The following is a 15,468-nucleotide window of genomic DNA, read 5'->3' as shown; positions in this document are numbered from 1 at the left end:
TAGGTGGCCTCTTCACTGTCAACAGGAGCGCAATGCCAGAGGCTGGCCTCTTATTCCACCCTGGCCTACAGCAGAGCATTGTGGGCTCCTCGAGTGTTGTCCACTTTCCTTGAGATTTAGGATGATGTTCACTGGGGCCGGGGCTCTGTCCCCCAACTGTGACTTAACCTTCATCCCCTGCTGGAGGTGATCGTCTGTTCAGTGTTTTCAGCCCAGGGGACAAAAATAGTAGGCAGCTGTTCCTGCCTCCATGGGCACCTGTGGAGACTCAGAGCCAGCATGAGGAGGCTAGGGTGGGAGCCATTGCTCACCGTGTGGCCATGCTCTTCTGTTTTCTCAGCCCCTGCCAGATCAAGCTTCTTCAGGGTGTCCCGAGACCCTGACTGCCAGCTGAAGGTCTACACCTTTTTCCTTCACGTCGCCACCCACCTGCCCAAGACCCTCCCTGCCATCCCGGACCAACCAAAAGCTGAATAGATGCCGTGTGTGCTGGGGCCCCTCAGGACCTCTGCAGAACCGCTTCCTGGTGCTACGCAGCCTCCACATTCAGAGCCCGGGGGCTGGGCTGGCCTTTGGGTTTGGGGGCTGATGGTACTGCTGGCCCAACACTGCTTTCTTTGTGTTTGGTATTTTGTTTTACTTGTTTTTTCAATTCTTTTTGATACTGTGAAGATCTTTCCTGCCGAAAGATAAAGCAACATTTGGACACAGAGTTGGTATGTTGGTGGTTCGCTTGTCTGGGTGGGGAGTGAGGGTGAAGGATGTACTCAGAAGCATTGGAGTCCTTCTTAGTCATTAACCTTCTTGAGCATGTGCTACCTGTCAACAGGTTGGCATCGTTTCTGCTTAATTCTCGAAGCAATGCTAAGTGGGACTGTTATTCCATTTTACAGATGTGGAAATTAAAGCTCAGACAAGAAGGTGACTCTGCTGAGTTCAGTTTGACCAACTAGGATTAGAGCATAGGCCTGTATGCCAGCAGCATCTGTGCCATTTCACCCATTGGGAGGACTCTGGTATGGAAACCCTGAGCAACCCCTTCCCCACACTGTCTTAGTTTCCCTCCCTCCAAGATGGATGAGTTGGAGGGGTGCAACTTGATCTCTGTGCAGCTGATTTGAGAAGGTATCAGGGGAAGCCTTGAGGACTTTGTGAACTGTGCATCTATAGCCTGGACGATTGGAGTTGTCAGGGGAAGTTGGTGGTAAATGGAGTTTTTATAAATTGGATTTGACTTTACAATGGGCATGGACGTGCAGCCTAAGTAGTTGAGAGTTAGGAGAGTAATGAACTATCTCATCCCCCCCTCCCCACCGTGGATCTGGTTAGTGAATTCAGATTTTAATATAATAGTTTGCTAGAAATGCCTCACACACACTTTTGTCCCGAATCCTCTCCATTTTCCTACTATAACCAACTCTTAGCCTGAGCTCAATGTGTGGAGCGACAGTGGTAGTGGCGACGCAGTCACTAAGAGCCCTTTGTGGAGTGTTGGGAGCAGAATCGGAAACCAGTCCCTCCCTCCTCCAAGGTTGGACACATATATTCTCTCTCTCTCTGTCTCTGTCTCTGTCTCTCTCTGTCTCTCTCTCTCTCTCTCTCTCTGTCTCTCTCTCTCTCTCCCCCCCCCCCCCCCCCCCCCCCCCCCCGCCCCAATACAAGCGCTTCCTTTTCCAAAGAGGTAAAACAGCATTAACCATGGGCTCACAGTTCCTGGTCCCTTGGCCAATCCGCAAGGAAGTGTGGACACTTCTGTGAAACTTTTCTCTGTGTATTTATTACCTGTGCTCCTCTCTCCCTTCAGCTCTTACACTAGGCTCCTGCCTTGCAATTGAATTCTCACAACTATCTAAAATTCTGCTTCATCATTTCAAAGTTGCAGGTCTGATCAAGCAGCCACTTTACATACAGAGAAAGAAGACTTTTGAGAATGGCATTGAGGGCCCTCTAAGCCCGGCCCCTGCCTCTGGCACACTCTCTCCACACCTGATGACCTCAGTCTCCAGCTAGGCCTGGCACCCTCGGGGCTTCTGACTTTTGCTCACTTGTTTCCCTCTTCCCAGTTAACACTTTGTTCATGAATTCCACCATAACTTTCACATCCCTTTCTTTCAACTGAGAAGCCACTTTTACTGTGAGAATCAAGTTTGCCCTGCGTTTATGCTAATTCCAAAAGTGGTACCTTTTGTGTCTTAGAGATTTCTTAATCTCAAAACCAGTTATCTGTGTTTGTCTCCTCACCTAATCTGTAAGGTCCTCACAAGCCAGGTTTGTGTCTTGTTCATCTTTTATCTGCTTCGACACTACGCACAATGCCCAGCACATACTCATGTTTAATATATGAAGGAAGAAAACAGCACTGACCCATCACTCGTCTTTAAAAGTTCCCAGTGAAGTTGAAATCACCCTGACAGTCTTGGCCCTGCATGCTCTGGGTCTACCTTAAAGCCTTAGCTCTGACTACCCAACCCCACACGGGCCACGTGATCACTTTGTTCCCTGGGAACTTGCACATGGCCAGAACTTCACTCCTGCTAGACCCTCTATCAGGAAGCCTCTCCCTCTCTTGCATTCCCAGCTCTGAGATTCCACACTTCTTTGTAACTTCAGATGCAGGTCTCCTCGAAGCCTTCTCTGGTTCCCCAGTCACACTCTGAGCTCTGTTACAGCATTTACATTAAATAATCGTTTACATACATATACAGGCCCTCAGTTAAAACCCACCGTCATCATTTTGTTTATCCCTCACCACTCTGAACATAGGCGTCTCACACAGATGAGAACACCAGTCAGAGCGGCAGCGTGTGTTGAGTCACTTTCTCTTCAAGCCCCGCCCTGCCCTCCTTGGCCCGCGCCGGTTAATGGGGGCGGGATCCCAGCTGGCTGGGTCCCACCGCACCCCGGCCACGAGAGGGCGCAGTGTCCGCTGGCGGGGGCGTGCCGGGTGACGTCACGCCCTGGGCGAGGCTGGGGACCCAGCACACCGCCGTCTTCGGGATCAGCGGCCCCCACGACTCAACCCGACTCGCTTTGCGCCTTCAGCGCGTGCTCCAAGTCCTCTAGCGTCCCACAATGCCTTGCCTGACGCTTTCGCCCTCAGCCCTGGCAACAGCTGCGTAGCCGCCCACAGGGGGCGGAGACGCCACACCGCAAGACAGGGGCTCAGGAGAAAATTTGTCCCTCTGCGCGATCCGGCACTTAGAGGTCGTTGCTAGGCGCCGACGTCCGTTTCTTCACATCTGATTGGATCTCATCAAAGGCGAGGCGGGGGTTTTACCGCGGTGCGCATGCGTGCAGCAGAGGATGGAGGAATCGGAACCCGAGCGGAAGGTGGGAGCCAGGTGGGGTTCCGCGCGGGTGGCGAGCGATCGTGAAGTGGGGGGCGGGGGTCCGGGTCTGACTCGTGTGTATCTGCAGCGGGCTCGCACCGACGAGGCGACTGCCACAGGAAGCCGCTCCGAGGCAGACGATGAGGACGACGAGGACTACGTGCCGTACGTGCCGTTGCGACAGCGCCGGCAACTGCTGGTGAGGGCCCCGGCTCGAGGGTGGAACGAGGGCAGGAGATGGGGGTTTGGCGGTGGGATGGGGGGTGGTCCCCGGTCTGCGGAGTAAGGTGTCAAGTACACGGGAGCGTGGTCCCCAGGCAAACGAGGAACTGGCGACCTGATCTGAGGGGTGGGGCAGCTGTGCGCCTCGGGGCACAGAACCCAGTCCCAAAAGCCAGGATCCTGACTCAGGCCCCTGGGCCCGATGCCCCACTGTGCGTTGGGCTCGGCTCTGTGGGGCGCTGGTGGAACCTCAGCTCCAGAAGCTGCTGCAGCGAAGACGCAAGGGAGCTGCGGAAGAGGAGCAGCAGGACAGCGGCAGCGAGGCGCGGGGAGATGAGGACGACATCCCGTTGGGCCCTCAGTCCAACGTCAGCCTCCTGGATCAGCACCAGCACCTCAAAGAGAAGGCTGAAGGTGGGCTGGGCAGCAGGCGGGAGGCTCAGCTTGGTGCACTGCTTTGGTGTCTCTCTGACATCTTCTGCTTGTTTGGTCAGCCCGCAAGGAGTCTGCCAAAGAGAAGCAACTGAAGGAAGAGGAGAAGATCCTGGAGAGTGTGGCTGAGGGTCGAGGTATGGCTGTAGCTAGGGCAGAGAGGAGGTGGACTGAGCCTCCTCCCCCAGTCCTAGGCATGTTATATTTCAAAGGGCCTGGCCTCTGGGAAGCAGGAACCAGCCCTGAGCCACATCTGTTTCCTCAGCCTTGATGTCAGTGAAGGAGATGGCTAAGGGAATCACGTATGACGATCCAATCAAAACTAGGTATGTCTTTCCAGTCTGGAAAGTCAGTCACTCTTACTTCAGACAGTATGTGGTGGAGACTGGCGGGAACACCCCAAAGCCAGCTGTGCCCAGGGGCTCTCTTGACTCTTGCCACCCACCCACAGTTGGACACCACCCCGTTACGTCCTGAGCATGTCTGAAGAGCGGCATGAGCGTGTACGGAAGAAGTACCACATCTTGGTGGAAGGAGATGGTATCCCACCACCCATCAAGAGCTTCAAGGAAATGAAATTTCCTGCAGGTACCTGGGAGCTGGGAGCAACACCACATTTTGATAGGGAAATATCTGCAAGGTTGCAGCCTAGCCCTCACCAAGCCCAGCAACTGCAGCATTGGGTCTAGTCAGTGGGGATGAGGGATTTGAGAAGGAGAGATTTGTCTTTATTCTCCTTTTTCAGTTGTTGCAACTGTTCATATTTACCAATTTCTGTCATTAGGGAGCTTTGGTGGGCAAGTGATGACGGCCTTAAACAGACCTGGGTGTGAATCCTGCCTCTGCTTAACCTAGAGGCCTTGGACAAGTCTGCGTGTTTGTTTTTCTTTCTTTTTTTCTTTCTGGGTCTTAGTTTCATCATTTGTAACGTGAAGGACATAGTGCCAACTTTTTGGCTTTGGGGGCTTGTTGGAGTACCTATGAGACACAAGGATGATGCCAGTGTTGTTTTCTGTAGCCATCCTGAGAGGCCTGAAGAAGAAGGGCATCCACCACCCAACACCCATTCAGATCCAGGGAATTCCCACCATGTGAGTGTGAACCTGGTGGCCCTGGGGAGGAGTGGTTGCTAGATGAGAAGTAGTCCCTGTATTCCAGTGAACCTGACCCTCAGGCCTCTCTTCTCTCACCAGTCTGTCTGGCCGTGACATGATAGGCATAGCCTTCACGGGTTCAGGCAAGACACTGGTGTTCACTTTGCCGGTCATCATGTTCTGCCTGGAGCAAGAGAAGAGGTTACCTTTCTCTAAGCGTGAAGGGCCCTATGGACTCATTATCTGCCCCTCGGTAAGAAAGCCTGGCCTGGAGGACAGGGTGCAGATGGGGCCACCTTCTGGTGCCAGCCACTGCCCCTGTACCTGCAGCGGGAGCTGGCCCGGCAGACCCACGGCATCCTGGAGTATTACTGCCGCCTGCTGCAGGAGGACAGCTCTCCACTCCTGCGCTGTGCTCTCTGCATCGGGGGCATGTCCGTCAAAGAGCAGATGGAGACCATCCGACAGTGAGTATAGGCACCCCCGCCCCAAGGGCTTCCCCAAAGTCGCTGCCTAGACAAGCTAAAGGACCCTTTGCTTTAGCCACTCGACAGATCCTTGCAGAGGCCTCTCATGGGCCCACCCCTCAATGAGCCCCAGTCTAATGGGGAGGTTGGTTGGGGTGGGACAGAGGGATGTGGTGAGGTACTGTGGGAGCACAGCAGATGGAACGGGGGCATCTGGGAGGTCAAAGAGCCGGAGCATTCCAGGCAGAAGGCAAAGAGGTGGGGGCCCCGGGGTGTCCAGGAAGGTCAGGGTTGTTCAGTGTGACCCATTGAGGAGGCTGAGGCTCTGGGGCATGGCTGGACCTGTGCCCTTTCCACACAGTGCAGTTCCCAACAGACATCACTAGATGTCCAGGGTTACAGACAGACCAAACCCAGTTCCTGTTTCATAGGCATTGCTAGTCAGGGAGGTTGCAGACATGGAAAAGATGAGCTCATTGTACTACGAAAGTGAGCCTTTGAGGTCTACAAAGGGAGCTGTGGGAGCACAGGCTGAGCCCTATCTGAAGATTTAGGACCGTCCTCCTGGGGGCAAGAGGAGTGACCTGGGGGAAGGGTGTGTGGGGCCAAGGTGACCACATGGCTCGGGTAGAGCAGTGGAACAGAGTGGTGGTCGAGAAGGTTGCAGCGCTCTCCAGGAGAGCCTTGTGCCGTCCATAGAGCAAGGTGGTGGCAGTGACAAGGAGCGTCAGGTGAGGAGAGATAGGAAAGAGGCTGGAGGGCAGAACAAGGTGGAGTGCCGGCCTCTAGGTAGGGCTTAGCAGGTGGCCCTGCTGTCAGTGTCCCTCCTTGGTCCCCAGTGGTGTGCACATGATGGTGGCCACCCCTGGGCGCCTCATGGATCTGCTACAGAAGAAGATGGTCAGCCTGGATATCTGTCGTTACCTGGCCCTGGACGAGGCTGACCGCATGATCGACATGGGTTTCGAGGGTGACATCCGTACCATCTTCTCCTACTTCAAGGTGCCCTTCCCCACCTGGCCGGGACGCTCCTGCCACCTTCCCCCTACACACCACATTCAACTCTGGAGGGCCCTAAGGCCCTGTGCTGCCCACCCACTGTCCCAGCCCCTCAGGCTCCCCAGGCCCCACGTGCCCTCAGCCCCAGCCTTCTTCTTCCTTAGGGCCAGCGACAGACTCTACTCTTTAGTGCCACCATGCCTAAGAAGATTCAGAACTTTGCCAAGAGCGCCCTGGTAAAACCTGTCACGATCAATGTGGGGCGTGCCGGGGCTGCCAGCCTGGATGTCATCCAGGTGGGCAAGCACTCCTGATGGGCAGTCTCACCTGTGAGGGCTGGATCTGGCGAGGCTCCCTTAGCTGATCGGAGCCGGGTGGGGGGCCACCCTGTGGGCACTAGGGGTTTCATTCACAGCCACAGCCCTTAGCAGGAAGCCTTCTCATGGTACCCAGCCCTTGGCAAGAGGCTCTCTGGTCACCTCCTAGCCAGGACTGGGGGCCCATCCTCTGTGGCAGGGCCATGGCTGGTGAGCCTGTTCTCAGGACCACCTAACCTGATCCTGGTGGTGGCAGGAAGTGGAATATGTGAAGGAGGAAGCCAAGATGGTGTACCTGCTTGAGTGCCTACAGAAGACACCGCCGCCCGTGAGTGCTGCCAGCCAGGCTAGCCCAGGGGCAGCATGCTGGCGGAAGGTTGCGGGGGCGCCCAGGAGTCAGCCCCTGTGACTGGAGTTGGCTTTCCTGGACAGGTGCTCATCTTTGCAGAGAAGAAAGCAGATGTGGACGCCATCCATGAGTACCTGCTCCTCAAGGGGGTTGAGGCTGTGGCCATCCATGGGGGCAAAGGTTAGCGTGGCACGTGCATAGGCATGGACCCCGCTGCCATAGCAGCCCCTCATCTTATCCCTTCCCCTACCTGGCCGGCCTGCCACTACTCCCCAGACTCTTGCTGTCGCTCTAATAGCTCCTACCTGACCCTTCCCAGACCAAGAGGAACGAACCAAGGCCATCGAGGCATTCCGGGAGGGCAAGAAGGATGTCCTAGTGGCCACAGACGTAGCCTCCAAGGGCTTGGACTTCCCTGCCATCCAGCACGTCATCAATTATGACATGCCTGAGGAGATCGAGAACTATGGTGGGCTGTTCGGGGGGCTGGGGTTGCGGCCTAGGTCCCAGCCCCTGGGCAGTGGGCCAGATGCTCTGTTCCCTCTCTCTGCAGTGCACCGTATCGGCCGCACTGGGCGCTCAGGAAACACAGGCATTGCCACTACCTTCATCAACAAGGCCTGTGGTGAGTCTGCCACCAGGGCCACCTTTCGCTGTCCCCTGGGTCCTCCACCTATGACCAGCCAGGTCCTGGCTACAGGGCCCAGGGCTGGACCTGATGGTTCCCCGCCACCCCCACAGATGAGTCGGTGCTGATGGATCTCAAAGCCCTGCTGCTGGAGGCCAAGCAGAAGGTTCCACCCGTGCTGCAAGTACTGCACTGCGGGGACGAGTCCATGCTGGACATTGGAGGTGACACGGGGTGGGAGACACTAGTCCAATGGGGGCGTGACGGGAACACCACGGAACAAGTCCATTCTGCCCCTCAGTGGCCTGGGGGTCTGATGGGGGCCCAGGGTCTGGGGCACAGAGCCTGGCCCCATCACCATGCTGACCCTCCTCCCCCACCCACCGCTACCCCATTCCCCCAGGAGAGCGTGGCTGTGCCTTCTGTGGGGGCCTGGGCCATCGGATCACCGACTGCCCCAAACTCGAGGCTATGCAGACGAAGCAGGTTAGCAACATCGGCCGCAAGGACTACCTGGCCCACAGCTCCATGGACTTCTGAGCTGGCTGTCATCCCTCTTTCTCTCCAAGGGGCCTCCGTCCCTGGGGCTCCAGCCACCTCCCACACACCCCTGCCCCGTGGGCAAGAAGCCAGCATCCTCGGCCCAGCTGGCCTGGGTTGGGCCAGGCTGGACCTGGCTGCCTGTTCCCTGTGCCCCCCAGAATTACTATTTTTGCTCCTCTTTATCCCAGCTGCCATTAAAACACCAGCCTTTTTGGTCTCAGCCTCTGTGTTTTGCCTTCTCTGCCCTGTGCTTCCTGGGCAGGCCTCACCCTCTGACCTCCAGAGCCCCTCTCAGGTAGGGCCTTGGCATCTCCCACCACTACTGCCATACCTGCTGGTACTCAGTTGTGGAAGGAGCTGCCTACCCAGGTTCCCCTCTGGGGGCTTAGGGTATTTCCTCTAGTCTACCTGGATTTATGACTCAGAGAAGAACCACACTGATGGACCAAGGGGAAATGGTTGGTTGGGTCTACTGGTCTTTCTGATTGGCTGTTATAATCTCCAGCCCTGCCCCAGCCTCCCTCTTCCTGTCTGTGTAAAGGTCCTGGGGCTTCTCCTAAGGCCCTTTAGGAGGAGACTTCCTGCCTCAGGCCCCTTGCCCACACAGGCTCCCAGTAGGGAACCCTGTGCTCTGTTTGCCAAGGGGGCAGCAGATGCCACAGGACTGCCACTCAGGCCACAAGCACCCACTGACCCAGCTCTGTGCCCAGGTATCTGCTGGGCTCAGGACACAAATGAGCCAGGCAGTTGCCCTCTGAGGAGTTCACAGGTGAGTGGGACAGACAGATCAGCCATGAATAAATGTGGGCAGCGGTCACGGGACTGCTGGCAAATGGGCCAGGATTTCAGCATCTTGCAAAGGGTAGACAGAAAAAGCATTGGTGATAGCTCCTCTGTCCAGGCACTTCATGTGCAAAGCCACATGCTTATCCCAGCAGGACAGCAGTTGCTCAAGCCATGTTTGTCACTTGGTGTGTGGCCTAGGGCAAGTTACTTAATGTTTCTGAGCCTTGATTTCCTCATCGCTGAAATGGCAATGAGAATGCAAAGGACATGGTGTCTGAGGCTGCCAGAGCTCAGGGCTGCTTGGGCCACAGTGGGCACAAAGCCAGGTGAATGAGGCCCTTGGAAAAGATTTCCTGCCCGAGAAGCTACACACCCCACATGTGCCCACCAAACAGTATTCAGCCTGTTTACACATTCCTTCCCAGAGGTGGCACTGAATAAATGAAATGAGGCTGTTCTCAGGATTCAGATTCATATGCAGAGCTCCCATACTGGCCTCCAGGAAGACAAGACTGAAACAGGACTCTAGCAAGAAGCAGAGCTTAAAAAGCCTGTGAGCTCTCCAGGGAACCCGCTGGGGGCGTGCCACCCATGCTCACGTGGCTGGGGCCGTGCCATGAGGGCTGGGGCCTTTGTGCTCTCAGACAGCGTGGGGTGGTCTGGGGAGGCCTCCCAGAGGAAGAAGTCCCAGAGCCCTGAGCAGCACGGTGAGAGGTGCCCTGAAGGGGCCAGGCTGGGGGAGGTGGAGGCCAGAATACCCAGCACCCTGAATGCTGGGCCAAGGAGTCCAAGCTAAACCTCAGGGCACTTGGGAGCCAGGAAGCATTTAGGGAGGGAAGAGACAGGTTGGTTTGGGGTTAGAGAGGGCCCGGTGGGCCCAGGTGGGGACGTGGTTCAAAGGGGAGATGCCAAAGCTGGCAATGGATAGGGGCTGTGAAGACGGAGAGGAGCAAGTGAACATTAGAACTATTTCCAGAATAAAGACAAGCAGACCAACCAGGACTCCAAGGAGGAAAACAAGGAATTTGCCAGTCTGGCTAGAGAAAGGTCCTGGGGTAGGGACCAGGCTGTGGGAATGACAGGCCCCAGGGTACACAACAGCCCCAGGATGGGGGAGGGGTAGGAGCTCCTGATTCGGGAGCCAGCCTGCGGTCAGAGGCTCACACCCAGCTGACCCAGGCAGGCACGGGTCATCTGGTGGTCCAAGGCCCCTGCCTGGCACTAGTGGGTACCTTGGGCCAGCTGGAACCCCAAGGAAGAAATATGTGATGCCCTTCACCCCCATCCTAGCTCCTTTTCCGAAGACAGGGCTCCCCTCCCCCAACCCTGCAGCTGCCTCTCTGGACAGAAGGAGGGGGAAGTGGCCAGAAGGGGAAGTGTGAGGAGTTCCCCTCCGGCCCGTCACCAGTCTCCTCAGGCCCTCGGAGCGGCGGCCATGGCCATGGAGCCTCTGGAGACACCCATCAAGGACGGCATCCTCTACCAGCAGCACATCAAGTTTGGCAAGGTGGGGACCCTGGCTGCCAGGCAGCTGCCTGGGACAGATGGTGGGCCTCTGCCCCAGCCTTGGACAGCCCACCAGAACCTGGGAGAATGGGGGTAGGAGTCCAGGTGGGGAATCCAACCCAGGTGTGGGGAAGTGGAACAGAGCCCCATTCTCAGCCTGAGCAGGTTGGGCTGAGTGGGCCTTTTCGAGACCCTGCCTCATTTACAGATGGGAAGCCAAGAGTGGGGGGAGCCAAGAATGGAACCCTTGGGGCAGGGCAGAGCTGAGAGGCTGGTTAATCCAACCGCCTTCCATCCCATCTACTAGTGGCACTGTGGCCCCTCGAGAGGGCTGGAGGCTGAGCTGGAGGAGCCCCCAAAAGTGGAGCTCCATCCTGCAGAAGAGGGCTCAGCTCCTCCCAGCCCTGTCCTGGGGTAGCAGGCCCTGCACACACACAGCTCAGCTGCAGCTGCTGCCCAGGCAGATAAACCGTCTGTTTCCTTTGCTCGACGCTATTTGCATGTTTCCTTCCTTGCCATCATGAGACTGAGGCCTCCCTCCCGCCCCAGCCCTTGTTCCGTGGCCCAATTGACCTTTTCTTTACAGGGGGTGGGTGCACCAACAAAGCAGTAGTGTCAGGTGGTCTGCTCTGGCCACTAGATACTTTACAGACATTGCCCAGTAGAAGCCCCAGCCCCGTGTTCTCATAATCTTTTGAGAGACGAGGATCCTAGTGCTTATGGGGGGGTCACAGTTAGGAAAGCGTGGGGTGGATTTGAAGCTAGGGCTGACCGACTCCAAGCACAGACGCTTCCTGCTGCCGGGCTGGCTCTGGCAAGGCATCCTCTGTGGCCTGAAGAGCTGCGAGGCAGAGGCCAGCCTAGGTGGCCAGGAGTGTTTGCTAAGTGGCTTGTGCTAGGCTGAGCTGCAGGGAGAACTGCCACCCGAGGGTCATCTCCCCCATCTTCATCTCCTGCAGAAGTCCTGGAGGAAGGTATGGGGTCTACTGTATGCAGGAGGCCCATCAGGCGTGGCACGGCTAGAGAGCTGGGAGGTCCGGGATGGTGGCCTGGGGCCAACAGGTGACAGGTCTGTGGGGCCTGGCCGGAGAGGAGAGCGGCGGGTCATCCGCCTGGCTGACTGCGTATCCGTGCTGCCGGCTGACGGTGAGAGCTGCCCGCGGGACACTGGTGCCTTCCTGCTCACCACCACGGAGCGAAGCCACCTGCTGGCCGCACAGCACCGCCAGTCTTGGATGGCCCCCATTTGCCAGCTGGCCTTCCCGGTGAGCACAGAGTGGGCGGGTAAGGCATCCAGGGGCCAGCCGGGGAGACCAGTTCACTCACACCTTGTTCATCTCCATGCTCATTCACATCTCATCACTCAGCAAGCACCTGCCAAGCACCTAGAAGCCTGGGAAACAGCCCAGAAGCCCACAGAACAAATCTCAGATGGCCATGCATGCTATGGAGAAAATGAGAGGCTGGGTGGGAGCAGGAGTGAGTAGGGGGATGTTAGGATGGTCCAGGAAGGCTTCTCAGGAGAGGAGAGTGCGCCTGAATCCTTGAGGAAAAATAACCCACCAGGCAAAGATCTGAGGAAAGAGTGTCCTAAACACAAGTCTGAGGAGTCCCCTGAACTAAGGGAGCAGCATGGGCAAGGGCCCAGGGAAAAGCTTGATGTTCAAGCAGCAGAAAGGCCAGTGTGGCTGGAAGGTAAGGAGTGAGAGGGGGCCCAGGAAGAGGCAACAGTGGAGAGTCCGGTGGGAGCCAACTGAAACTGCCTTGGGCCACATGTGGAGTTTGGGATTTTATTCTGAGTGTGAGGAGAAGCCTTTGGGGAGTTGGACACAGAAGCTGAGAGTTTTAAAGCTTTACAGGATCCGTGATGGACCAAAAGGAAATGAGTGGCGGTTCCTCAAAAACTAAACATAGAGTTAACATATGACCCAGCAATTCTCCTAGGTGTATACCCAAGAGAACTGAAACAGGTGTCAAAATAAAACTTGTACGAGAATCTTTAGAGCAGCATTGTTCACAATAGCCCAAAGATGCAAACAACGCAAATGTCCATCAACTGATGAATGGATAAACCAAATGCAGTCTATCCATACAACAGAACATTACTTGGCCATAAAAAGGAATGAAGCACTGATACATGCTACAACATGGATGGACCTTGAAAACACGCTAAGTCAGAGAAGCTAGACACTAAGGGCCACACATTTTATGATTCCATTAATGTGAAATACAGAAGAGACAAATCTATAGTGACAGAAAGCAGCTTAGGGGTTGCCAGGGAATGGGGAGAGGGGGGAATGGGAAGTGACAGTTAATGGGTATGGGGCTTCCATTTGGAATGATGATAAAATTCTGAATCATACACTTTAAAATGGTTAAAATGGTAAATTTTATGTTGTATATTTTACCACAATTCTTATAATTAAAAAAAAAAAAGGGAAATAAACAGGAGCAAGGAGACCAGTGGAAAGCCATCGCATTTGACCCTGGCCATGGTACCATGGGCCAAGGTGGTCATGATGGAGAGCTCAGGGTCAGAGCCCAAAGGACATGGTGGGAGATGGGGAAAGAGGCCAGAGATGGGAGGAACAAGTGGCCATTCACTCGTGGGTCCCACCCTTGAAGCTCCCACCCCTTTACTGCTCCAAGCTGTCAGGGACACACACAGGCCGGCCCAGTCGCTGGCCAACCTCAAGGGCAATGGACAGCCTCGTTTGTGCCCTCTGCTTTATAGCACTCAGCACCCTCAAGGGGGAGCCGGTGGGGATTGCAGGTGGGGAAATAGGCTCAGAAGGGTGTCCAGGGTCTTGCAGTGTGTCAGGGGCAGAACTGGGACTGGCACTCAAGTCTCTGGGTGCCCTTGCTTGTCATGAACCCCAGAGAAAGGATGTGGGAAGAGGAGTGGATGGGACACTAACCTCTGACCTTGTCCCATTCCCCAGGGCACAGGGGAGAGCTCCCAAGGACCAGGGGAAGCAGAGGCTCCCAAGAAGGGCCTGGTCCAGATGGAGGAGAACTCCATCTACTCCTCCTGGCAGGAAGGTGAGTCGGGGAGGTACAGGGGCAGCCTCAGCCCTAGCACAAACAGGGCTGGGATCTTTCCGGGACCCCCCGGGGGGCTGTGCTTGTGGCCCTCACGGCGCCGTGCCTGCAGTGGGCGAGTTTCCAGTGGTGGTACAGAGGACGGAGGCAGCCGCCCGCTGCCAGCTGAAGGGGCCCTACCTCCTGCTGCTGGGCCAGGACTCCATCCAGCTGAACGAGCCCGCCAGCCCCCAGGCGCTCTACACCTGGCCCTACCGATTCCTGCGCAAGTTCGGCTCCGACAAGGTGAGGTGCTGGGCGGCCGCCCCACTGGTCCCGCAGGGAAGGGTAGCGGTTGGCGGGCGGCCCCTCAGCCGCTGACTCCCCGTGCCGCCCGTGCCCAGGGCGTGTTCTCCTTTGAAGCCGGCCGCCGCTGCGACTCGGGCGAGGGCCTCTTCGCCTTCATCAGCCCCCGCTCCCGCGACCTATGCGGGGCCGTAGCCGCCGCCATCGCCCGCCAGCGGGAGCGGCTCCCGGAGACGGCGGGGCCCCAGCCCTGCCCCCTGCCGCGGGCCACCTCCCTGCCCTTGCTGGAGCCTCCGGGGGAGCTGCGGGAGGTGCCCCCGGGGCCCGAGGCGCCCGGCTCCCGGAGGGCGCGCGCGGCCGAGCCCGGGCCCCAGAGCCTGCCCCCTCTGCTGGGCCCCGCAGCCCCGGACGAGCCGGCGCCCGCGCTCTACGCGTCGGTGTGCAAGCGGGCCAGCCGGCTTCCGGACGCCGCCGAGCACCTGTACGAGAACCTGTGCGTGCTGGACGCCGGCCCAGCGCCCGACGTCGGCTGTCCGGAGCAGGAGGGCCCGGGCGGCCGCAGCCCCCTGGCCAGCCACATCTACCACAATAGCCAGGACCTGGGCTGGCCCGGCGCGGCCCATGACAGCAGCCTGGAGGCCCAGTACCGGCGGCTGCTGGAGCTGGAGCTGGCCGACAACGGCGACGAGGCCGGGGGCTGCGCCCGCGCCGGCGCCCACTTGGGCTTCAAGGCCAAGCTGGTGACGCTGCTGAGCCGCGAGCGCAGGAAGGGACCGGCTCCCTGCGACAGGCCCTGACCGAGTATCGTGGCGGCCGGAGGAGAGGAAGGCTCTCTCCCTGGGACAAGAGGGCGGGGGAACAATGGACATCTGCAGACACACCCCCACACTCACTCTAGCCTGGAGGGACAAGGCAGACAGCCTGCGGAGGACCCCTCAGGTGCCCTGCTGGACCCCAGTGTACAGTGTACAGATTTGCTGGTAATAAAGCCTTTTAGTTCTCCTCTCCATCCCACCTTGTGGCCCACAGTCCGTACCTCCTCCCTATGGCTCCTTGCAGTGGCTTGCCCGGGTCCACACAGACCCTCAAACACAGGCATTGCAGCAAACACCAGTGCCCTGTGCTGGGTTCCAGGGACACACGTGACCTGGACCTGACCTCTGCCACCAGTAGGCTCAAGTCTCCTGGAGCAGGAGGGTGAGATGCAGGTAATTACGGCTCCACGTGGTCCTGTTCAGCAGAAATAACTCCGACAGTAGGGCAGAGGGAGAAATAAGGCTTGCTGATGGGAGAGGTGCCCCCTGAATTGAGTGTGAAGGGCAGGCAGGGCTTCACCAGGCTGGCAGTGAGCCCTGGAGCTTTCCAGGATGAAGGTGGGCATGGTGGGTGCAGAGAGCAAGGGAAGACCATGGACCTGGAGGGCTCCAAGGGGCTGAGGGAGAGTTGGCCGCACATGAGAGACCTCACCA

At 57.5% G+C, this 15,468-nt stretch overlaps 3 protein-coding genes across 20 annotated transcripts in view; all 3 read left to right on the top strand.

Annotated features, from left to right (window-relative positions):
- FAM193B (family with sequence similarity 193 member B) overlaps positions 1 to 712 on the top strand; it is a 31,505-nt gene extending 30,793 nt beyond the window's left edge. For all 16 annotated transcript variants that reach the window (XR_003431059.1, XM_027098149.1, XM_027098147.1 and 13 more), the window contains one exon: positions 341 to 712. The gene's annotated coding sequence lies outside the window, so the exon portion shown is untranslated. The remainder of the gene's footprint in view (positions 1 to 340) is intronic.
- On the top strand, positions 341 to 8,600 carry DDX41 (DEAD-box helicase 41). 3 transcript variants are annotated; one of them, XM_027098162.1, is made up of 18 exons: positions 341 to 716; positions 3,260 to 3,330; positions 3,418 to 3,528; positions 3,806 to 3,965; positions 4,046 to 4,120; positions 4,249 to 4,309; positions 4,435 to 4,571; positions 5,002 to 5,074; positions 5,177 to 5,330; positions 5,408 to 5,544; positions 6,384 to 6,546; positions 6,708 to 6,839; positions 7,117 to 7,188; positions 7,293 to 7,389; positions 7,529 to 7,678; positions 7,763 to 7,834; positions 7,951 to 8,061; positions 8,241 to 8,600. In XM_027098162.1, the coding sequence occupies exons 2-18, from the start codon at positions 3,304 to 3,306 to the stop codon at positions 8,375 to 8,377; spliced, it is 1,869 nt and encodes a 622-aa protein (XP_026953963.1). In that variant the 5' UTR covers positions 341 to 716; positions 3,260 to 3,303; the 3' UTR covers positions 8,378 to 8,600. The 3 variants fall into 3 exon arrangements, with proteins under 3 accessions (XP_026953963.1, XP_026953964.1, XP_026953965.1); XM_027098163.1 differs by lacking the exon at positions 341 to 716 and having other exon boundaries at positions 3,188 to 3,330; XM_027098164.1 differs by lacking the exons at positions 341 to 716; positions 3,260 to 3,330; positions 3,418 to 3,528; positions 3,806 to 3,965 and having other exon boundaries at positions 4,196 to 4,309.
- Positions 8,601 to 9,855: 1,255 nt separating this feature from the next.
- DOK3 (docking protein 3) lies at positions 9,856 to 15,008 on the top strand. Its single transcript, XM_027098165.1, has 6 exons — positions 9,856 to 9,873; positions 10,575 to 10,673; positions 11,632 to 11,937; positions 13,615 to 13,714; positions 13,827 to 13,999; positions 14,098 to 15,008. Exons 2-6 carry the CDS (start codon positions 10,602 to 10,604, stop codon positions 14,794 to 14,796), a joined length of 1,350 nt encoding a protein of 449 aa, XP_026953966.1. The 5' UTR covers positions 9,856 to 9,873; positions 10,575 to 10,601; the 3' UTR covers positions 14,797 to 15,008.
- The last annotated feature ends 460 nt before the right edge of the window (positions 15,009 to 15,468 follow it).

Source organism: Aethalodelphis obliquidens, unplaced genomic scaffold (genome assembly GCF_003676395.1).
Source record: "Aethalodelphis obliquidens isolate GAN/ISIS:26980383/991018 unplaced genomic scaffold, ASM367639v1 scaffold121, whole genome shotgun sequence".
Taxonomy (NCBI): Eukaryota; Metazoa; Chordata; class Mammalia; order Artiodactyla; family Delphinidae; genus Aethalodelphis; species Aethalodelphis obliquidens.
Note: the sequence above shows the minus strand (reverse complement) of the source record. Positions and strands in the feature narration are given on the sequence as shown.

Coding starts and splice junctions, on each gene's coding strand:
- DDX41 (XM_027098162.1), top strand. CDS start 3,304: ATGGAGGAATCGGAACCCGAGCGGAAG. Junction 3,331..3,417: donor AATCGGAACCCGAGCGGAAG/GTGGGAGCCAGG, acceptor GTGTATCTGCAG/CGGGCTCGCACCGACGAGGC. Junction 7,189..7,292: donor TACAGAAGACACCGCCGCCC/GTGAGTGCTGCC, acceptor TTTCCTGGACAG/GTGCTCATCTTTGCAGAGAA.
- DOK3 (XM_027098165.1), top strand. CDS start 10,602: ATGGCCATGGAGCCTCTGGAGACACCCATCAAGGACGGCATCCTCTAC. Junction 13,715..13,826: donor CTACTCCTCCTGGCAGGAAG/GTGAGTCGGGGA, acceptor CCGTGCCTGCAG/TGGGCGAGTTTCCAGTGGTG. Junction 14,000..14,097: donor GCAAGTTCGGCTCCGACAAG/GTGAGGTGCTGG, acceptor GCCCGTGCCCAG/GGCGTGTTCTCCTTTGAAGC.